This window comes from Wasmannia auropunctata, unplaced genomic scaffold, assembly GCF_000956235.1.
Source record: "Wasmannia auropunctata unplaced genomic scaffold, wasmannia.A_1.0 LD335214.1, whole genome shotgun sequence".
NCBI lineage: Eukaryota > Metazoa > Arthropoda > Insecta > Hymenoptera > Formicidae > Wasmannia > Wasmannia auropunctata.
Genome location: NW_012027676.1, coordinates 647,003 through 669,526, shown reverse-complemented (window position 1 = coordinate 669,526; position 22,524 = coordinate 647,003). Strand labels below are relative to the sequence as shown.

The 22,524-nt window shown below is 44.5% G+C and overlaps 1 protein-coding gene across 1 annotated transcript in view; it reads left to right on the top strand.

Moving 5' to 3' along the window:
• The window catches only part of LOC105457498 (headcase protein), a 137,405-nt gene that overhangs the window by 23,253 nt on the left and 91,628 nt on the right, over positions 1 to 22,524 (top strand). Inside the window, exon 2 of the mRNA XM_011702195.1 lies at positions 1,248 to 1,344. Within this exon, the coding sequence (XP_011700497.1) occupies positions 1,248 to 1,344 (97 nt within the window). The remainder of the gene's footprint in view (positions 1 to 1,247; positions 1,345 to 22,524) is intronic.

Below are 22,524 nucleotides of genomic sequence, written 5' to 3'. Positions count from 1 at the left end.
GATAGAGGGACGGTCTCGCTAGAGTGGAGGCCAAGGTCGTAGCTGATCCCCCACTTCACCATTCGCTACTATGTTGACGCCTATCGCTCGCGCGTTCGCTCGCTTGCTCGTCTTCCTGGTGACGCAACTATGTTGCACAGCTCGATCCGACCGACCATTATGGTCGTCGTTGTAATTCCCTCGCTCGCGCTGAGTATCCTGGAGAGGCCACCTCGCTGGCGCCTGTTGTCGTTCTATTTTATCGTTTTAATTTGCCGTGCCCCTGTAGCGGAATCTCTTCTACAAACCGAGCCGAGCCGAGATCGTCATTGATTCGTGTTATGTTGAATGTTACGCAACCGGAGAAGCCGGTGTTGCGCTCACTGGTAGGTGTCAGAAGTATACGGTTGTAGAAAATGATTGATCTTCCCGTGTAATCGAGCATTAATCTCGACCTATTAGCTGTAATTAAATCCGCATTGTTGCGGAACGTTTCATTATTATTTTTGTGATTACAATTTGAAATTAAGAGAGGTCACAAATGAAAAATATTAATCTTGCGTACATACATTAAATTTAAATTAAGATTTCAAATTATCGATTTTGCATAATTTATTGCAGAAATGTTTTCCTTTGTATTAGGATGATCGTCGAACAGCGTCGGAAGCTGTTCGACGATTATTCTTAGACAAAGGAAAACATTTAAGATTTTTTCGAGCTGTGAACAGTATGAACCAATATTTTGCTTAACAAAGTCTATATATCTCGTGTCGTAATCGATCTATGGCGCGTTTTCGCCGAAGGTAAATTGTGCTCCCCCTGCTTGGGAAACTTCTGGCTTTTTCTATGACGATTGATTTTGGGGCTGGGGTAAAAGAGGCGCACACATATGCGCTTAGAGATATTTCGTGTTCGCTTTCATCGTCGCACATGCATAAAGGAAGCATGAGGCTCGCACGACCGAGGGTCGTACGACTGGCGGCCTTGAAAGGAGAGTTGTCAAGCGAGAGGCCAAGGGTCCGAGGTTATTATGAATTCGCGAAAAATTCACCGGAACGCGAACTTTTTCGTTGGCTTTTTTAAAGGGTTCGTTTACGACTCGTAACGACCCATGTCGTTCAATATCAATGATCGTTGTTCTCTAGGCATTGATTTCAATTGAAAAAAATAGACTCAAACGTAGGATGCGTTTAATATAGATAATATAGATAGCGTGTTTTTAATCATCGTATTTATTTAATATCTAAAACTGTTTTATCTGCTTGCAGACAAAGCTGCGGCGCCAACGGTATCTTCTCGCGTCGTCTGGATTTCAGCGCTTTCAACAGTCTGCCCCGCACCAAACTTAACTCGTATCATATTAAGGTGAGTAATTAATTGCTTACTTTTTGACACGTCACGAATTTCGCTTGCGTTTGAATTGCTACGCGCTGCTTTGTAAGCGAAATAGATTGACCGTTCGGGAAGTGATGAATTGTTGACGATTACGACATTCGAAACGTGTCACGCAACATTCTGACAAAGTGGGAATTACTAAATTGCTTCGAAGTGGAAAAAAGTAAATTATTACTAATTTTATAATAATGCAACAATGGGCGTAATAATTTAGCATATTTAATTATACATGCAATTTTATTATGCATTATCAATATGTATATACGTTTTTAATAAAGTTTAAAAAAATAGCTAGGTGAAGAATTAAGACTAATATTAGCGAATCAGGTTTAATCTCGTCGTAAGAAGCCGTTAAATTAATCTCAACCGAGTGAGACAGAGACCGTCTTTTCCATACGCATAAATCAGGCATAAGCTACGCCCCTGGCGAATCCTTTCGCATCCCGTCCTGTAACACTGTCGTCCTACCCCAAATACGCAAGGAAATCAATACCCGGGCTAGTCCGAGTAGCGTGTCCGTGTGTCTCTTTGCGCGCGCGCACACGCACGTACGCACGGACCCACGTACGTGTGTATACGTGCGTATGTACGTGTGTTCATTCGCGCCGGCGTTAAAGAATACTTTTACTCTCTTACGCTTTTCCCTTGACCCGCTACTCGCCGTGCAAAGTTCTCTTGCGCTAATGTCAACCCTGGTTAATGACTTGTCCACCTGTATCACAGGCAGCACAGGTAATCTGGAAAAAGGTAAAGAATATCATTAACGCGGGGTTGCTACAGCAAGTTCCGGATTATCTTGTAATCCGGATTATCAACGCGATCTGTTTACGCTAAAGTTTACTTAGCACTTACCTGGCTTGACTGACTGCTTTTCTTATACATCCGTGCCAGTTGTGGAGATGCAATAAGATACAGAGAGAACGAATCGTTTTTTCTATAAAAAACAAGACCCGTTATGTACATATTATTATGGTTTGCTCGTGAATTTTGCAGTTAAAGAATGGACTTTGAGAAAACATATAAATTTTTATGCGTAGAGTATAAATGTATCTGTATATCTCTGTATTTGTTGCAACATTAATTTATTAATTGAAATATTACAAATACGGATGTAGATAAAACTTTTACATCATAAAAGGTGCATTATTTAATGAGTTCAATAAATTATATAAATGAGTTTCAACAGAGAATTATACAATTTGCACCGATTGTAAAAGAGATAACCATTTCCAATTTACAGCGTGTAATTTCGATATGCTAATACGATAAGCTTTCAATATATTTCGCGTCGATAAAATATCGCGTCTACCTTCGATCTATTATGTAAGAGAAAGTTAGCCTTCTTTGAGGGAGGAGGAGCTCCCCGTAAGTGATGCACGTTTCAACCCCCGTTCCCGTAATGCCTAACAAAATTTGACCTAGGACCTGGCCCCCGACCTCCAAATTGCCTGCCATTTCGGCGCTTGTTTGCGGGGACGGAGAAAGAAAGGATAACTGGTAAAGCAGCCAGTGTCGGCGGCTCTCCCCTCTGAACTAGGGTACTACGCGCGCTTTCTGCAGGGTCCCAAATGACTTGCCTCGATAGAGTCACCCAGGACTGCCCGGGTTTCGTTATTAGGAAACCTGCCAGCTCGCGCACGAGGCTGACAGTTAAAGCAGTTAACGACGCGGCTAATTAGCGCCTACGATGCGTTCCTGGCACAAACTCGATGACCAGCCGTTTACATTTGCCGTACTATTATTATACGTTACGTGCTATTGCCGTTATTGTCGGAGAGAAATTAGAGCGATTATTTTCTCCGCGGTATTATTTGTCGCGTTCGTAATACTCGTTCGCGGCTGTTATAATTTAGAGGAACAACTTTGCTTGCGCTTTGATACTTATTAACTCCGCTGTCGTCGATAATATCGAAATATCGTAGGCAATTGAATTACCATTTGAACGAAAATTTTTTGACACGCTGCCACATTCCCTCGCGCGCTTTACGTCGCGACATTAGAAAAATGGACAAATGCAAGGCGCGTAATAATTTTTGCGTCGCACTCTTTTTACCGACGAGTGTTGCGCAATAAGGCTCTCCGTGACCGTTCTCGAGCGTGTTTCCACCGACGAACCGGCGCGGCGGCGGCGGTGGCTGCCGCTGCTGGTTCCAGTTTTTCAATAATACCGGTTCTCTCAGCTTCGCCGGCCGGCCGGCCTAACGAGAGCCGTTAGGTAACTCGAGGGAGATCGATCTCGCGCGCGCGAGAACGCACCTCGTATGCGAGCGTGTGTGCACATATTGCCGTGCAGCGGCAGAGGAGGGTGCACAGAGGGGGCGAGAGAGAGAGAGAGAGAGAGAGAGAGAGAGAGAGAGAGAGAGAGATCGAGAAGGAACCAGGGCACCATTGTAAACCGCTGGAAGCTCTTGAAACACCCTCCGAGTCCTCCCATGGCAACCGCGTCCCCGCGGCAATCGTCCCGCTCTCTCTCTCCCTCCCTCTCTCTAGCTCGCGTAACCCTCTCGTACCGAGGGTGGCTCACCCCTTTCTGCGTTGTGCGTCGCGATGCGATGCGATGCGAATTACAAAATGCAAGGTTTGCCTTTTGCGCGTTGAATACCGATCGCGCAGCCGCGACGTTTCACGGAGTCGCTTAAGACCCGGGGATTGCCACCGTGAATTGGAAGTCATGGCGATAATTTCTCCGTTAAGCCCCTCCGTTAAGACGCCGTTGAAGCAAAGAGGGGAAAAAAGGGGAATCTTTTCCAAATGTTCTTGACGCTCCTGTCGTTGTCTCAACGAAACCTTTCGTGATTCTTGTCGTCGTTTTGCTTCAGTCGCGGACTTCGCAGTAATAATACATGCGTTTACGGAGGGCAGTGAAATTCGTGAAAATACGTGGAGGCATCCCTTTTAGGGAATGGAGCGCGGAGTGGCGCGTCCACGTGTGCAAATCGCGACAGAATGCGTTGCGAATCCCGTGTGAATGACCCTCGCGGCTGTGTCTGGCGATAAATCGGACAGGAGGAGCAGTGGAAATGGGAAAGTGGCGTGCCACGATGCAGTAACAGTAACTCGACACGTGGCTTATATAGACGCTGAAACTAGGAGTGGTCCGCGACTCCGGCTGTTCGTTCGCAATACGGGCGTTCGTTTATACCTCCCGTCTCGTCGCGCTTTTATCCATCTCCGTGCGCAACAAAAGCGGTCAACGTTCGTAAGGTAATAACACGATGTCTCACGTATCCGAAGTTTTGCAGCTAACATAGCGATGTTTACGGCGCGGCGCACTGCATTTTGTTTTTCGCAACGTGTTATTTTTTTTCTCCCCCCGGCTGACCTTTAATAAATGGACAAAATGTAATTTCGTGCCCGTAAATCCGCGGCTATTATTCGTTTTGATTTTCCAGATAATTACAGATAAGTTGTTTTTTTTTTAATTTTATTTACGTAAACGTTGCGTTAAACATGCCAAGCGCGCGCATATCGTTTATTTTTACGCGACTCCCCGCGGCCTCGTGAATTTCTCTCTCCGAGGTGCGCGAGGCGGTTGAACGACCCGAATATTATCATTTCGTCGAATACTCGATACGCTTAAGCGTTACATCGGCGCGATAGTTTATTATTGCAGTCGGCCGCACGAACCGCGGGCTCTTTATCTCGCGACTCGGTAAATATTGTTTCTTGGGCGCTGTGACGAAGATAAATGCATCGAATGTCAGCGGCGCCGGCTTGCAGAAAATACTGAGCCGGCGAAATGTCAAACGCACAATACTCCGCTTCTTTCATCTACTGTTCTTGCATAATTAAAATTGCGTAAGATGAATGAGATATATGAATAATCTGCAATATTTCAAAATTAACAATAACAATATAAGAATAATTGATTTAAAAAGTAAATGATTCATTATGCGCCGTGTAATAAATCTTTTCCAAAGATTATTGCAGTAAAGTTTATTTTAAGCAAGCGAGAGCATCGTTTGTTTTCTTGGAAATAAGTTTTGCGTGTGAGGTGTGTGTATGTGTCTCACCGAAACCGACGCTTATGCCGAGCGTTATATTTCGCCGTTGAACGCATTACTTCGCCCTCATTATCTCAGCCTAGCTCAACTCTGATAAGAGATCGTTCCGTTAGCAAACATTCGCGAACTACGCTTTTTCTGACAAGGCCACGCTGCGCGAGATATATGTAATCTGTTTGTAAGCTGTTTCAAGTTGTAGTTCTATTTTTTTTTCTAGATAAATCTGCTCAGCGCAAAGATGCATTGAGGTAACTACCTGAATTTCGATGTACCTGTATTTTTCACGTATGCGTGTGATCTTTCTTTAAAATAATTCATTTAAATTAATCGACGATAACGGTGATGCTTCTTTGAGGAGTTTTATATAACTTATAGTGTCTATAAAATTTTTATATCAATATACATTCTTTTCTTAAATAATTATTTGCGAATTTGTGTAAAACGAAGGAAGCGAAGAAAAACTATACAAAATCGTACAGATGAGAGCAATCCTCGCAAAGGATGGTCCGCGTAATTTTCTCGAGGATTGCGCGCGGAACCCTCGTTGGTCTATGCTGAGTGGCGCTAGAGCTCTTGAGTGATACTCGTGTTCGAGGGGGCAGAGATTAATTAAAAGGACCGCTCTCGTAAGAACGACGTCGAAAAGCTTTTCTCGTAATTCAGTTGCCTTGGAAAAGCGAAACCTTTCTTCGGCGAGCCATCCTCTCGTACTTCGCGGATCTTCCTGCGTCGTCTTGTTCGTCGGTTCGACGAACATTGATTTTTAATGAATCAGTGCCGATTAGCGGCGTTTACGATTAGCTCAGAGTTAATAGAAAATTATATTTATTATGTATCTTTTGTTATCGTGATTTTATTTCTCGCTATTTCCAAGATTAAAAGCTTTGGTGTGCACCGAGATGTATTCTCGATTTTGTACATTAATAGATATTTAATGGCGAATTTATTACATATTTAACGAAAAGCAGATGCAAAATAAATCGACCGTATTATCTACAGAATGTTAATATCTCATCGAATTTGTTTTTTACCATAGAGGAATTCTTTATTACTATCATATTATATAATGTTAATTGCCAGTTTTTACACTACCTTTTAAATTTAGTTCCATATGTTTACCTAAATGTTAACTGTCGATCATTAGATGCCATTAGTAAAGTTTTTTGCCACGTACGTAGTAACGTGACAGACCCATTAACCCTCCATGGTCAAGCCAGCGCAAGAACAATCACGCCATTTTGAGGCAGTTGTTTCTAAGTAACGTAATCTTCCTGTTTTCGCTGCTGGCGCGCTGATTAAGTTCAAAGGCAGTACGGAACATTGAACGAAAGTTTGCTCGCGTTTCGGGCAGTGTTTTTAAGTTCGGACCGTACTTTAATAATTTTGTTACGACGTAAACGAGAAATCAATATTACGAGGAATGCTCGTACATTCTTATCTGCCTTAAACTTTGATTAGATTTTGAAGTTTCCATCAATATAGAGTTTAAAAATCTGTATATTTAAAAGCCAAGAAGAAATTATTTTATTTTTTATTTTTGAAAATATAATAATATAATAACATCATGTGTGTCGCATAATAACAATTACAATACTATCGATAGAAGCTAATAGATTAGAAATATAAAAGAATATTTTTTTTTGCCAAACTGAAAAGAAGATATTTGCAAAGAGTTATAGATGTATGCTTATATGCCTATTCCTTCTCTCTTTATTCTTTCATGTTTCTTTTATAATTTCTCTCTCTCTCTCTCTCTCTCTCTTTTTGTTTTCTGAGTACATTTTGTGCGTTAACCCTCATTGCAGACTCTCTGCGCACAATGGAGGTTTGCATTAAAGGTCATTAGCTTAAACGTTCGCCTTCCTGTTGCGCAACTCGCGCAATTCAACATGCTGTTATTCGCGAGACTGAGAGGGAATGAGAGAGAAGAAAAAAAGACAAAAAGTGAGCGCGCTTGAACGTAAAATAGTTGCGTTAATTATTAATTTAACTCCATGGCTACGTTTTTCATTTTTCCATATTTTTTTGATACAGAAATGGTATTCGAGATTAGCAAAATTTAGAATTTTATTTTAATTAATAAAATTATTTTAATTCAAATTTATTTTATAAAATATACCTATACAGGAAAAAAAATTGCTTTTTGTTTTATATAAATACACATCTAGAGAGATCGAATCTTCGTATATATATTTAACAATATTTATTATTGCATTATTAATGCTATTAAAAGGATTTTTTTGTTATGCGATAATACGAGGCATATGAATTTTGTCAACGTGAACTTTGAGTTGTAGATGATCGGACTGTCCTTGAATTTATCCCTGAACTGGGATAAGAGTGGTTCCCTTGAGAACTCGACCTACCTCAATCGGATCGATGTAAGATAGCTCTATGCTCTCTCGCCCCACATCACGCACACTAGTATTTTTATCCGTGAACTTGATATACATGGGTAATCTCCATTTTTTTTTTTTCGAGAGCGCAGGAAAGAGCGTGGCTCGATGTATGTTTTATTTGCACGACGAAATAATAGTGACATGCGAAATAGTTGATTACTCTTCTGTAATGAATAAAAAAAATAGGAAAAAAATTAATGGTAAAAAGTTTCGCTCTCTCCCAGATTTATTTCCATACGAAATTTGTTAGTAGACTATTAAAAAAAACAGTACAATCTGTCAAAAAATGTAAAATTAAAAGCCAAAATTTGAAGTAATGATAGGGTTTTTTATATTTACAATAGGCTCACTTTCCCCTGAGTACTTAATTTTTTTTCTTAATAACGATGAAGAGAAAATCAGAAATGGCAGATGCGTGTTTTCTCCTCATCTTCATCATCATTATATGAAGAGAAACAACCGATGACCTCTCTTTGACGAACAGGATTATGAATGATAATGAGCAACGGTTCCTCCTGCCTTCTCGCTCATTAAGCTAAAGAGTCACGGAAATTAAAGCAATTGTCAGGCGTGTTATTTCACGCTTAAATTATTGAGAGTTCAAGATAACACGATGTTTTTTCCCTTTGCTAAACATTCAACTTTACGCGTCGCGTATAAAAAATGTATAGCTTTTTTTCGATCGATTTTGTTTAGCAGATACAAGATATCTTTTGTGATATTAAGAAGCGTTTGACGAAAAATATAATTAATATTATATCTGAGTCTGAATATTACTGAGAAAAAAATTCAACATTTTCTTCGAGACTTGCGTCTTTTATTATCGCGGTTAGCTCTATATATTTTGGGAACCCACTTCCTGTCGTGCGTCGCGTTCTGACAAATCGTGGCCTCGCGAGACAAAGCGCCCTTGCCGCGACTGAAACAATGAGCGGTCAAACATTCGTCTCGGGAAAAGGAGAGATGGGGAGGACCGCGGAAAGAATGATGGAAAGAAACGAGTCATAATCGGCGAGACAAATGTCGTTCCTTCTCGTGCGGTCGTGTCGTTGGTCTGACGCATCTCTTGGAAAGCAAAAAGGAGAAGCTCGCATGTATGCTCGATGGATGATGAGACAAGGGAGCGCTCGATGTCTCGAGCTCCCGGACACGACACGTGGACGAAAAGTAATGGCCGATGGACGCGGTGCCATTTCCGTTTTCGTCGCAAAACGTGCGATACGCGGAGTTACGACGAAACGTTTCTTAGGGTGCCTTTTACGGGTTTTCCTTCGGTCGAAGCAACCGGTTTTTGTACTCTCCTTAAATGAGAAAACGCTCCGTGTTTCCCTTTTTCTCGAGAATCGCCCAGGACCGGTACTCTTTCTCTCTCTGTCACCGAGTATGTTACGCGAGTATCTATGCTCGTAATCGAATTTCGAATTCTCGTAATCTCATTCAGAGGTTGCAACTCGGGAAAAATTTTCATCTGAATCGGCGAATCTCGATGTCGGAGAGCGCCGCAGGAGAACGACGCTGCTGCGTCGAATATTAAAATTCGCGAAGCGTCGCTATTGCAATATCGCGAGACCATCTCGCCACCCCGGCTGGATGCTTTTTTTATTCGCGAAACGAAGGCGTCGTAAGCGGCGAAATTATGCGCTCGACGCTTCGAGGAGATAAAATAATGGCGCAAAGATGAAAAAATAATGCGCAAGGAATAATTAACTAGAGGAAATTGCGAGTGACTGTTTTTACTCGATTTTTTTTTTAAATAAATAATGAATTATATACGTGAACAGAATATATATATTAAAAAATATATACGAAAAAATTAAAATTAAATATTTAAATAAAATTATTCTGCGTTGTTTTAGAAATGTACACGGAAAGAACAATTTTACTGAATCCTGCTGATCTGAAAATAATTTTTGTTCAATAATCAAAATTATTTTGTGCGAAAGTCAAAATGATTGCTAAAATATCAAAACGTTTTATAGCAATACTTATCAGTTTTAACATCCCAACAAATTATTTTGATGATTCAATAACAAATTATTTTTAGATCTGTTTCTAGCAAAATTTTTAAGTCTTTCAACAAAATCGTTCTTCCTGTGTACGAAATTACAGGGAAACGTACGCTTTCTGTGCACATTTTTAACATCACGATTTTTTTGTAATTAGAATAGAGCATTAATCTCTTTCGCGCGTGGAATTCTCCGGTCGTGTACAACGTAATTGCCGTGCGGCTCCTAGGTATCCGCAGATTTTTGCCGGCATTGGTATCCCGAGTAATTAATGCAGAATGGCGCGAGGTGAGCAGAAACTTATTACGACGGACATTCCCCTCTCGCACCTCCCTTCCGTAGCTGATAGCACTTTTCCTCCTCTCCCATTTCTTCTCTCGGTTTACCATGGCTCGCGCGCGTCTTTGTTCAAGCAGACGTCTGCGCGCGTCGGCTTTCTCCCTCCCCCGCCCCTCCCCGCTGTCTCCACGCAAGGGAGTCTGAGCAAGGGGAGATCCTGATAGAGAAATAGTTGGAATACGAGGCGTTACGCGCGGTGATTTGGTTCTTGTGCACAATGGATCGATCTGTCTGCGTTCTTCGCGCCGAACACGAGCTTCCAGCGCGCGCGGGATATTGCCGGCGTTATTTCAGAGTTCAGACTTATCCATATATATTCGCATCGGGAAGATACCTCTCGTGAAAATATCCCTCCCGAGCTGCGAAGTATCATACGTAGACCTGCGTATTACAAATATGCATATATAATCCTTGTAATAATTCTCCGTTTATCCAAATTGTCCGCCACGCGCGACGTCCAGACTAACGGGGGAAGTCTTTAACAACTGATAATTGAAGCGAGGCGTTGGATGATCGATAGAGAAAGTTCACCACCGTTAGCCGTAACTGATTAAAGACCGAGGTATCTTTGGTGCGACCACAGATAATTAAGATATAAATTTTCCTAGTGAAATAGTGTCCCCAAAATGCTTTACGTCGACGTGGCGTGGCGCGGCACGGAGAAGTCGCTCGCGTGAAACGACCTCTAAGCATCGACTGCGGCCGCGAGGGGAAGCACTGCGAAAAGTTGGTAGATTTATTATGCTATTACCTGGGATTGTAGGAGGGAGAAGGAACGCTCATGGGCGCGCGAACGTCGAAATTTGCCTGCGGGAGGTCAATATAGCGTTTCGGCCGACAGCAACGACGGCTTTCCCTTTCAGGCACACGCACTGTGTCCGCGCGAGAGAAAATCATTCCGGACAAGCGTTCCCACGAGAAGGAGGCGCGCGCAGCACGCACGCAGCGTGGCACGTCGACCTTTCGATTTTGCGTGAGCGGCCTTAACTTGGCCAATCGTTGGATGGACTAAACGCGTATTTGCACATAATCGCGCGCAGGAAACTACTGCGAGATATATCGGCAACCGAATCGATGAAAATCGCTCGCCTCCCGCGACGAGTGAACGGATCGAGTCGTCTCGACGGCGTATATATTTTATTGCGCAAATGAGATACTCGGCGCCGTCTGATGAAATATTGTTGAACGTAAAATACTGCCGAACAATTTTCCCTTAGTATATGTGGGATCACAATCGCCGGCCGCCGTTGAGTTTCTCGGCGCGGCGATCTACGCGTGGACTCGCGAGAGATTTTAACTTTAATTTCCATCGTCGTAAAAGTCGCTGTAGATCATCGGATTTAGCATTTCAAACTTCGCAATTTGCCGCGATTGCGATTGTAAATCGCGCGATTCGGGGCGCGAGGTGAGTCCCGGGGAAATCTTAAGAGAAAAGGCCAAAGTCGTTAATTGTCAGCGGATGATCGTGAGAAAGTTTTAGTCACCACACATGCGCGGTATTGTCAGGCATTTAACAGCACCATTTAGACTTATCGTCTATTATCAGCAGTCTAGAATATTGAGTACACATTGATAAGATATTTATCGATTCTCACTTCATTTTATCACTGATTGAAATAACAATTTCGTATGTGACCATCGATTCCTTTGAAGAAGCCGTCGATGTTTAACTCGTGGAAACATTTTTTTACTCGACACCTATAATATCCAATAATCAAAAGCCAACGCGGTAGCTCTTAATATATCGAGTATGTACATATCGAGCGCGCGACGGCTGTAGAGATTACCACCGAATTTTCATTACTTTCACACGGTGGGGCGTCTGCGGCAGCGATAGCGGACCTAAAGGTTTTGCCGGATGGTACTGCGCATTGTCCGGACCGGCGGAATGGCATCCTATTAAAGTCACCAAGATGGAGCTGCCCGGGTCCTTCCTCTCCTGGCCGAAGTGCCAGAGATAGTTGGAGGGCAGGAAGCACGGTGTCCCAGGTATGTACCGTCGTATAACCTGCGTGACTCGTATTTCTGGGCGCCGATATTTCCCGTCCGTTGAAATACCGTGGGCATTCTACCGAGACGCACGCGAAGAGAGAGATGTGCGAGACGTTCCTCGGTAAACCGTGAATTATAAAGTATAATGCTTTTTTTACACCACGTTGAATTGTTAATCAATTCCGCATTCGACGTATGTCATTGAGAGATCAGATGTTTTTTGTCGATTTTTTTTTATACACGATAAAAGATATATTGTTATTTAATACTATAATTTGTCTTTATAAATTATTTGATGTTCACACAATATTTTTTTACGAATAAAATGAGAAATGAAGAGATTTTATTATGACATGAATATATTGGATATTTTTCGATATATAAACAACTTAGTTGAGTTTCGAAGTCATTGTGGACACACGTTCTGTTTCTTGATTTAATCTGCTTTTGATTGTAACGTCAAATAATGTATTTACAGCGCGATCGGGCGGGAAATATTTTTTACGCTTGCGATACGATGATGCGTTTTAGCAGGGGTGCAATTTAAACTTTAGACGACGTCGTTACAAGGGACGAAAGTTCGGCCCCGTAATCATTCGTAGCACTGAATGTCAAGGGCAAGGGGTGGTGGCCGGGCTTGTGGATGCGAGTAAACGGGCACGGGTGTGATGGCAATGGTCGATATTGGAAGCATCCAGGATCGGCCAAATTTACGATTGACCGGGGGCGATTTCGGTACTGAACGAATTCTTTCTCGCACAATGATATACCGCGTCGCATCTGTATTAGGCCGGTTTTCGAAGCTTAGGAAAACTGGTTTTAGGACGTCGATTGAGAACTGCTGTGGTTAGGTATTTCTTATAGAGAATTAACATTAGATCAGAAGCGCTTGGTAATAATTTCTCATAATGAGAAATCATTACCAAGCGTTTCTGATTTAATGATTCAATGACATTCAATTATTACTGCAACGATAACAACTATAATCGGAAACACGTAAAAATAGCGTAAAATTAAAACATTTACTATTAGCACTATTATTTCTAACATTAGATCAGAAGTGCTTAATGTTTTAATTTTATGCTATTTTTGCGTATTTCCGATTATATTTATTATCGTTACAGTAATAATTGATTGTCCTATTTAAATTTATTTATTATTTTTATTAATATCTAAATAAAATAATTTAATAGTAATTTCAAACAAGTATTATTTAATTTAGGATTATTTTTATTCTGATTTTGTAGATATTTCAGAATAATAACTTTTAATATAAATTCTTTAATTCATTTTATTTAGAATATTCTTTTTTCTCTACAATTATTTTAATAAATATTATCGGAAACACTGTCTTAAGAGCTACAACTATTTCGTCCCATTTCTTTTTATAATCCTTGAAAAGACCATGCAGTGAAAAGAACGTTTCGTCCATACACACCCAGAACGCTCTCGTTTTCTTTTCACATATATTTTCTCACGTAGTTCCCACACATTCCCCGATAGATTACATCGGCTGCTTGAGAATCGCAAAAAAGGGGCCAGGCACTCGTGCGAATTTTAGTACGGCCAAATCTCTCTCGCGCCGAGTCTTCTCTCACTCCGTTTAACAGCCAGAGATATCAGTCTCGTTTTATCTTGAAGACTGAAAGTGAGGTAAATTCGCGACGAGAGGCGAGATCCGTTTCTCTCTCTCTCTTTTTTATTTTGATACGCAGCGCGGATGTCTGGGACAACGGCTCGACCGTCGAGAGATGTCCGTACAGCAACCCTTTCGGTTATCCGTGCGGTTCGCATGAGCTCGTACCCCGGGCGATCCCCGGGCCAATCCTCGGCGCTTTCCCTCGTCCCTCGGTAGACCGAGATGTCCGCTGCGCGGGATGGATACCGCACACAGCCCTCTTGGACACCGAACCCTCTCCCGTGACATTAACGCGACCCTCGCACTTTGAGTCCTGAATATCAACGACATTAACCGCAACCCCTGGCAGGTTGATAGCCCGGGACGGCAGCGGAATGTCAAAACCGCGGTTTCGGAATACACAGAATACACTAGTATTCCACCACTATTGATACAATAGTGGAAACGCGATTGCCGTATCGCGCTGAAATCGACGGTTATTTGTATCGATAACGATAATTTCGAGTCAAAAGAGAATAAAAAAAGAGAAATTCGCGACGCATGTAGAGCGCGAAAATATTTACGGCAGGCCGTAATAAAATTCAATGTAAGAATCTTTTAATATCGATATAATACCGATCGAATATCATATAACGTAGTCGTAAGAATTTATTTTTGTTAAATATAATAAAACGGAGCAGTCTCCGGATATCGCGGCGATGTGTTGCGATGTGTAATTTCGCTAACGTTTACTTTTAACGTCAACAGCCATTTTCCATTCTCCCAGGTACCTTTCGCATTCACGACTAGTAAATTCTTGCTGCGTCAGGATCAGAAGTTTCCGTGAGAAGTTTGAACGAGCCGTATCCGTGAAGAGAACTTTCGGGCTTTAAGGTGAAATAGATGGATCGTTTATTCGCTGTTATAACGCGACGCTTGCTTTCGTGGGACCCGACAACAAGTGTGAAGTGACTGCTGCGAAGGATAAATGCGGAGAGATGCCGCTCGAAGTGAGTGACTCGCTCGTTAGCTTAAGTTCAGCCGAGTTTGTTTCACGTCGCTTCTCTCCCGTCTTTCGCGCGTCCGTCATTCGTTCCGGACGGCCCCAGACATCGCGCGCGGTCTAACTTCGAGAAAACTCCCCGCATTCGTCGCGCTTAAAGAAACGCGCGAGTAAACTCGGTTCGAGCGTCGAGCGACACGCAGCCACTGAGGTGGCAGTAAAAGCGTGATTTATTCCATGCGAAATAATGTCGATGGGCGAGCATTCAACGTTTCCGGGAAAAGCCATCGACGCTCTGTTCCCTTTCGGCACTTTTTTCTCCCCCCTCTAGAGTCCGCACCGAGTTGTATTTCTGTCGCTAGATTTTGCAGCAGCGGATCTCGAATAATCTCCCCTCCCGAAATGGTCAGCGGGGTTCAAAGGCGAGGGACAGAAAGAGTCGGGGACGTGCTATGCAATAGGAATTCGGAAGGTTCGGGTTCCACAGTTACATGAAAGAGGAGGAACCGTGGTGCGCGATGGGGGCGGGATGTTTGCAACCGAGGATCAATAACGCGTAGTTCCCGGCAACGGTCATGAAATCATTGACTGTATCCGGTGTCTCACCCTCAGTCCAGACCTTAGCGGTCTGTCGGCTCGTCGTTCGGCCGATCTTAAATCGACGCGTGTCATACAATGATTCCTGTCCCGCCAAAGTTTTCTTCGATTCTGCTGGATCCGCTGTTTTTCGCCATCTCTAGGTCTGTCGGGGTCCGCCAACTATTCTTCCTTCGCTCCGTTCGATCGTTTCCGAGCGTTATAATCTCCGTTACAACTCGGTTTCAGCTTTTTTGCATGAAAATTAAGGAAGTGACCTAGTCACTTTTTTTCACGCGTCCTTGTCGACCGTTGTAACATTTGATAGACACAACCAATTAACACTTGATTCCTCCTCTTCATCTGTCTCTCTTTCTCTCTCAGAATACTCCCCGTTTCGCCTCGATCCAACTTTATGGCACTTGCGTCTTCGGCGGCCATAAAATTCCTCTAGAGACCGTTCTAGAAGCTCTAAAATCTACGGACCGGAGAACGCTGATCCTGCTTAAAATTCGCACATACATAAATTCGAATTAAACGCGCCCCGTTCTCTTCCTTATTTCGAATGACTGTTGAAACTGCGTCATAAACTCAAATAAAACGAGCCTTGAATAGTATCTTTATCAAAATCGTCGTTGGCCATTCTTTTGTTCTCGGAGCTTCCCCCGAATCTCGAAGAAATCTCCCGAGCCTAAAAGTACTCTTTCGTGGGAGACGACAAACCTGCTCATCCTCTCGCTCTCCCTCTCTTCGAGGATCTCCAACACAAACGTCGACGAACCCTTGATCGGTGAGCCGTATGACCCCCGTTGCCATTTCTTCGCCACCCTTTGCTTTTTTTTCTTCTCCTTAGGATGGTTCTTTTGGTCCCATCAAGACGCTCGCTCCTCATAGTCGGCATTACACAAATTAGCGATCTTTATACGGTCCTCTTCTCTTTAAGTCTGCCGAGAAGGGACGGGCGGCAGGGAGGGGGTGAGAGGGGGGTGGGTGGGAATCAATGGCGCAGCTGACGAGTGTTCGGTTGCGCGTGCGCGCAGACAATTCTATCGACCGTCGCTGCAGCATAGACACGGCCTACCCCTTCCAACCTCACCGAGGCCAGGCTGATCTCTATACCGGGACGCGGGGGTGGCTCGGCTCTCGGCGGGTTACATGGGCGGTGGCGGCCGAGGGAGGCAAGAGAAAACGAGAGGGTGGATGCGGCACCGACGGCGGCGGCAGCTGGTGGCGCTGCAGCATTCTGCGGCCTTGACTCTGCGCTCGCTAACTTTCCCCGATGATCCACGGTAGACACCCTGGCGACACCACCAGACAACCCGGCGGCCTCTCTCTCCCTCTCGCCTTTCTCGTTTCCTACCTTCCTTCTTCGTCTGTATACCCTGGATTCTTTCGCCAGGGACTTAGCACCCTAGTGCCGTGGGATCGCCTGTGATACTCATAACCCATTTTACACTTGAAGAAGAAACGTCCTATCGAGGGGTCGCATGTAGTATACGCCGCCCCACAGTCCCATCGTTACGAAAATGGGATACTGATAAAAACGACAGTTTCCGAACGATACTCGTGAATATAGCTTTTCTCAATAAGATTCTTTATATATCTTTCTAATAATGTCTGTAACATTTATTATGCGTCAAGTCGTATAAATTTGAAAGAGGAGAACTGATTACCTCTCGAGATCCATTTTCCCTAGTCACGGTACGGAAAAGAAGGGGGAGGGTGGGAGGAAACACACGTTGCACGAAGGCAGGTGAAAAATCTCAGCAGAATTGACCCTGAAGAAGGAAAGTGAACGAACCGTACTCTCATAATTAATTCTCACACGAAATTGATTTCCAGCCCACGTCCGTCGCGATAAAAGATTAATAGTTGCCGTCTACGCCGTTATATTAACTTTACACGGGTAGAGCTGTAGTACTCTCTTCAGTCCCTTTCAACCCGGCGCAGTTTCTTGCGCGTCTGTAACATGATAAATCGCTTTATCTATCTCGCGGCGGCGTCCCGTCTCATCTCGTCGCGCCGCGCCGCGCCTCGTGGCTTGGTGGATGGCACGGGGAGGAAAATGAAAGTTGGAAAAATGGTGCGCGACGTCGCGGGGCGAGGCGGGGCGGGAGTGGTAACCTTTGGAACGGCGAAATATACCGGATTATGATGAGGTATCTTCCCGAGAGACGCTGAAACACAGTCTTTGAACTTGGACCGAACTAAGGGGAATGAAAGGGGAGAGGGTGAGGAAAGACGCGCGCGGGGCTTCGCCGGGAACGGCGAAACCCAAAGCTCTTCGGCGCGGTGGCCCGACTTAAGATCTCTCTCGTCCCCCCTCTTTCTTTTCAACACGCTCGCAACATCACCCGCGCGCTTTGTGCACCCGAACGTTTTCGACGCACGCGACGACCATAATCGTGGGACGGCGGGGGGGGGGACAGGGGAGGACGACGCGGCTGCCGAGAAAAGGTGTACTTTACGACAGATCTTCTTTCTCGACACGCGCGCATTTTAAGTAAACTCGGCGATAGCGAGGGCATGGGAGATAGGGAGGGAGGGAGGGGGGGCCCTATCGCGTTTTACACGACGCTGCCTCGCACAGACCTTCTCTCTCCCTGTATCATCGTTACGCAATCTTGCGGAAGGAGGAATAACGACTCCTTTCCGCGCGCTCGTCTTCGCTTTATTCGGGCTTCTTCGGGCGTTACGATCTATCATTTTAACATTGAGTTTTATACGCGACGAAACTCTGATGTCTGCACGGGGACAATCACTATCGGCATTTGGGGGAGAAAGCAGAATAAAACTACGCCGAGCGTGACCTGACGTTGGAAATAACACGCTCACATTGTATATGTTTATATATATTTCTATTTAAAAAATTCCGTATATTTCATAAACTTTGAATAGTGAAATAAGTAATCAAATAATGCATTGTAACTCCTTGCATCTTCTCTCTATTATCGTTCTCTACAAAGATCTATCATGCTTTGCTTATATAACATAGACATCGCACACGATTGATCGCGATCTATTGATTGTGTATAACGTAAAAGGAATATATATCTTTTTATTTTATTATTCTTGTAGGACTCTCATTGATATTCATGTCTACGGGTATATGACAAGAACATTTTTCAACTCTTTGTCACTTGTTACCGTCGTCGACAACGGGCCTCGCGGTGTGATGCGCGTTGTAATGAAGGGGCTGCCCTCCCAGCAATTTTAAAACCCTTTTGTAAGGTAAAACGTACATACACGCGAAAATCAGACAGCCAACGTTAATCGTCGCCGTTGTCGTCGTCGTCGTCCTCGTCCTGTCTTTCGCGCGCCGACTAACGACGACTCGCCGTCCTCGTCGTTCTCTCGTCGCAGCCCGCCAACGACTGTCGCCATCATCGGGCAGACAATAGAGTGATTAGGGCACAATGTTCCCTCGTCTTCTTCTCCGCACTTCTCCCTCGATTGCCGCGCGTTGCTTCGCCGCCGCGCCGCGCCGCGGGGACATACCTCTTGCGCATCCACCGACACACCTAAACGGGTACGCATGCACCCACCCCCGTGTCCCGGTGTGCGTAGAGGCGCAACGCGCGGTGTCCTCCTCCTTGCCTACTTGAACGACGTCGTTCTCCTCCGTGGAGTACCGGAAGCCATTGCACGGCTGGTCTCTGTCTCGGTTTGTTACCCGCGGACTCGTAGCGGGGCAGGGGGGAGTGTTGTGGCGCGCGACTGCGAGACCGTCAACCGCGCATTAAGTTGATGTATGAGCTCCCGGACCCGAGACACTGTCTGGCTGATGGCCTCCCTTTACGGCGTTCGACCGGAGGGGAAAGCCCCGAGAAAATTCGCACCTATCCTTCTTCCACCTCTTCGGACTCTCGGTGCCTCTCTCCTGCCGATGAGTTGTCGATAACTGATAAGCGTTTAGGGCACGAGGGAGACGAGTCTCTTTCCAGACTCTAATTAACGAGCGCGGTCGAAATTTTGATTGAATGCCCACCGGCTGGAAAATATGTTTTTAATTTCTAAACGCGCTTCTGCTAACTTTTTTATCACAAAAAATTTCCTGCAGCTGCTATGATTAATTTATATCCATTGCATTTTTTTTGTAAAAAAAAAACGACGGATTAAAAAATTGTACGGGTACGCTCTGCAAGATACTAAAAAAGTGCACGTTCTTCTATAATCGACTAGTGAAATCTTTATCGTAACGATCGATTCTCTTCCCTGAAGATAACGAATAGAACGTACGCGGGAATAGGAAGCGGCACGTAATTGATCGTGAAACAATTATTATCATTACTTCCTGATTGTTGCCTTCGATTTCTCAATAAGGTTCCCTTAGAAAGTTAATTTCGTTTAATACAGGGGTCATTAGAGATTGCACGAACACGAGTAGCGTCGCGGAGAGAAAGAAAAAAAAAAGAAAGAAAGAGGTTAAGTTTTTTTTTTGTAGCTCTCTGGTTAAGTTTATGTGTAGCTCTTCCTATCAGATCATCCGTAAAGAGGACTGCCGCGGCGGACTCGCGCGTCACGTGCGCGTCTTGTAAAAACGGCGAGAGAGAGAGAAAGAGAGCGCCCCGTCGGTGAGAATCGTCATTTGCAAGAGTTACGACCGGGCTGCGCGTCAAAGGGCCGCCGGCTAATCAGCTCCCCAAACAGAGGCCGGAGCTAATCTTCCCCAGCTCATCAGCGACGCTCTCCGTCTCGTGTGAGAGAACAGCGGGAAAGCGACGAGCGGGGGAGAGTCACGTCCCTTGATGTACAACGGTGTTTGATGGAAGATAGACCGCGCTGCGTAGATATGCGCTACATAGTACTGAAATCGGCACAAATCGCGCTGAGGGGACGGGATCTTGTTGCTTATTAAACGTTATGTTGGCGCGGAAGATCTGTCGATTATTACATGGAAAGAACGACTTTTGTTGTAAGGCCTAAAAATTCTGCCGACATACAGATCTGAAAATAATTTTGTTGTTTTTTCCGTGTACAAAAATATTAAAATTTTGTAAAATTGCAATCAAAAATAACTTAGCGACAACGCGAAACGTCGAGTAAATTATAATTAAACGGACAGTATAATAATGCGATTCGATAGATCTCACAGTGATTCGCGCTGTGATTTCATAACGGAAATGTCGATGAATTCCGCATGTTTTCTATCTCGCTCTCTTTTTCGCCGATGAAGGATCGTAAAGCCGCCCTTAAAATTACTGTCTAGGGAAATGCGTGACGGCGCGGCGGTCCGCGCGGAGGGCCGTTCGGGAGTTTGCCGTTGGCATATATGAGAAATCGGATTTTCGTTCCTCGTAAAACCGGAGTGGAGGTAAATCGCCCTCGCCGCCTCGTCCTCGTTTCGGATTCTCGGCGTGTTGTATCATACCTTGCACGAGCGGAGCCGGCCGTTCCGAATGGAGTGGAAAGAAGCGTCACGTCCGGCCGACTAGACGAGTAGAAGGATTGTCTCGGGATTTCAGTGGCTCCCCGGGGCCGATCACACACACACGCGACGCACCGAGTTCCTCCCCTTCCCCTGCGGACGGCTGCGGCATCTCCTAAATAAAGTCCGAGCAGATAGCATCACGCGCATCCGGCGATCCGACTTATAGGGATAGGTATTCAATTTTCGTCTCGCATGCTTGCTAGTAATCCAAGCCAAAGTGAATAATTAAATCGAAAAATTGCCCTCTTCCTTCTCTGCTGCGGCTAATGATCGTGGAATGAACTTTAATACTGCATGAGAGAATATAATTACATTTTCGTAAATTATTGATTCCCTAAAATTCTCTAAATTCAGTCATGACAATTCTACTTTTAGCACAGATCCCAATACCGTGTATGATCAAAGGTAAATGTCAGTATGAATCCTTTACGTTTCAACGTTCCAGCACTACTCGCTGCGCATTGCTATCGGCAGGCTTCACGTTGATAGAAGGCGAAAGATAGCGCGAAGCTAGACACGCGAAGAACGAATACGTTCTCGCTACTTTTCATTGAGAGAGAGAAAGAGAGAGAAAGAGAGAGTCGCCAGCCTACGGCTTCTCTCCGAAATCTCGTTCGCAACGGCTTTGTGCTGAAGTAGCGAGACGTTGCCCTGCTTTTCGTCTCGACGTTTCGATCCATCGCCGCCGCCGCCGCCACCACCGCCGAACTCCACCGGGTGCGCGACGTGGAACGGCCTCTTCCTCCTCCTCCTCCTCCCTCAAATTCGTCGATCTATCATCGGGCGAACCCCGTTGACTTTATCCGATCCGCCCGTTCTACGCCTCTATCGCGTTTTCTTGGCATACCGTAATGAAGATTTATAAGGGGCTTATGGGGATGGGGGGAGGGAGAGAACGCGCGGACCATCGAGATGGCTTATTACTGTTCTCGAAAAGTTTCTCGAGGTTTTAAGCACTGTCTTCTTCTCATCGTCCTCCCTAGATGTCCGGTGGGAAACGGGGCCGCGCAGGACAGCACCGAGTATATTAAACTTTTTGTAGAGCGATATAGTAAGAGGATTTTGTCATATTAAAATACTTTCGCCCGCGCGCCGTCCGTCTCTTCACCTCTCACGACGGACGGAATCGTCTGGTCTACCTACCTACGTATCTTTTCATTCCTTAACCGTCGACGGTTTTGGGGTAAACGTCCGCATCTCGGTGGACGCGGACGTTGTACGCGAGATTACTGTACGGTCCCGCAGTAAATAACTCGGCGTATTACGCGAGTGAAGACATCTTCCTCGATCGTAATTGGTGTAGCTGCGACTGTTGCCAGGAAAAAGATGTTACTGTAAATTATCGCCCGACAGCACTGCACTCTTGGCGATTAATAGGAGCGATAGGTCTCGTTAGAGCAAATGTAGTATAATTATATCGCTTGATCATTTTCGTTTAAGACACCGTGAGTTTGGTGAGATTGTCAGATTACCGTGTATGCTTTTCTTTTTCTCCTGATCCTCGTTATTTCCGCGGCTAATAATCGCACTGTAATAATGTGTTGCGTTAAGGGGTAACACCACTGTAACGGCCCAAAAAAATTGCACTTTTTCGACATTTTTTTTTTAATGGAAGGAAATGAAATAAAGTATTAATACTCCGTGAAGTTAATAAGCATATATTGAAGTACTTGTAAAAAATTTTTTCATAAAATAATATTACAAAATGACGGAATGGCAGCCATATTCCCGATGCTCCTTTAAAATAAAGGGGTCCGCGGCAAGCAGTGTAGCCGTTGGAAA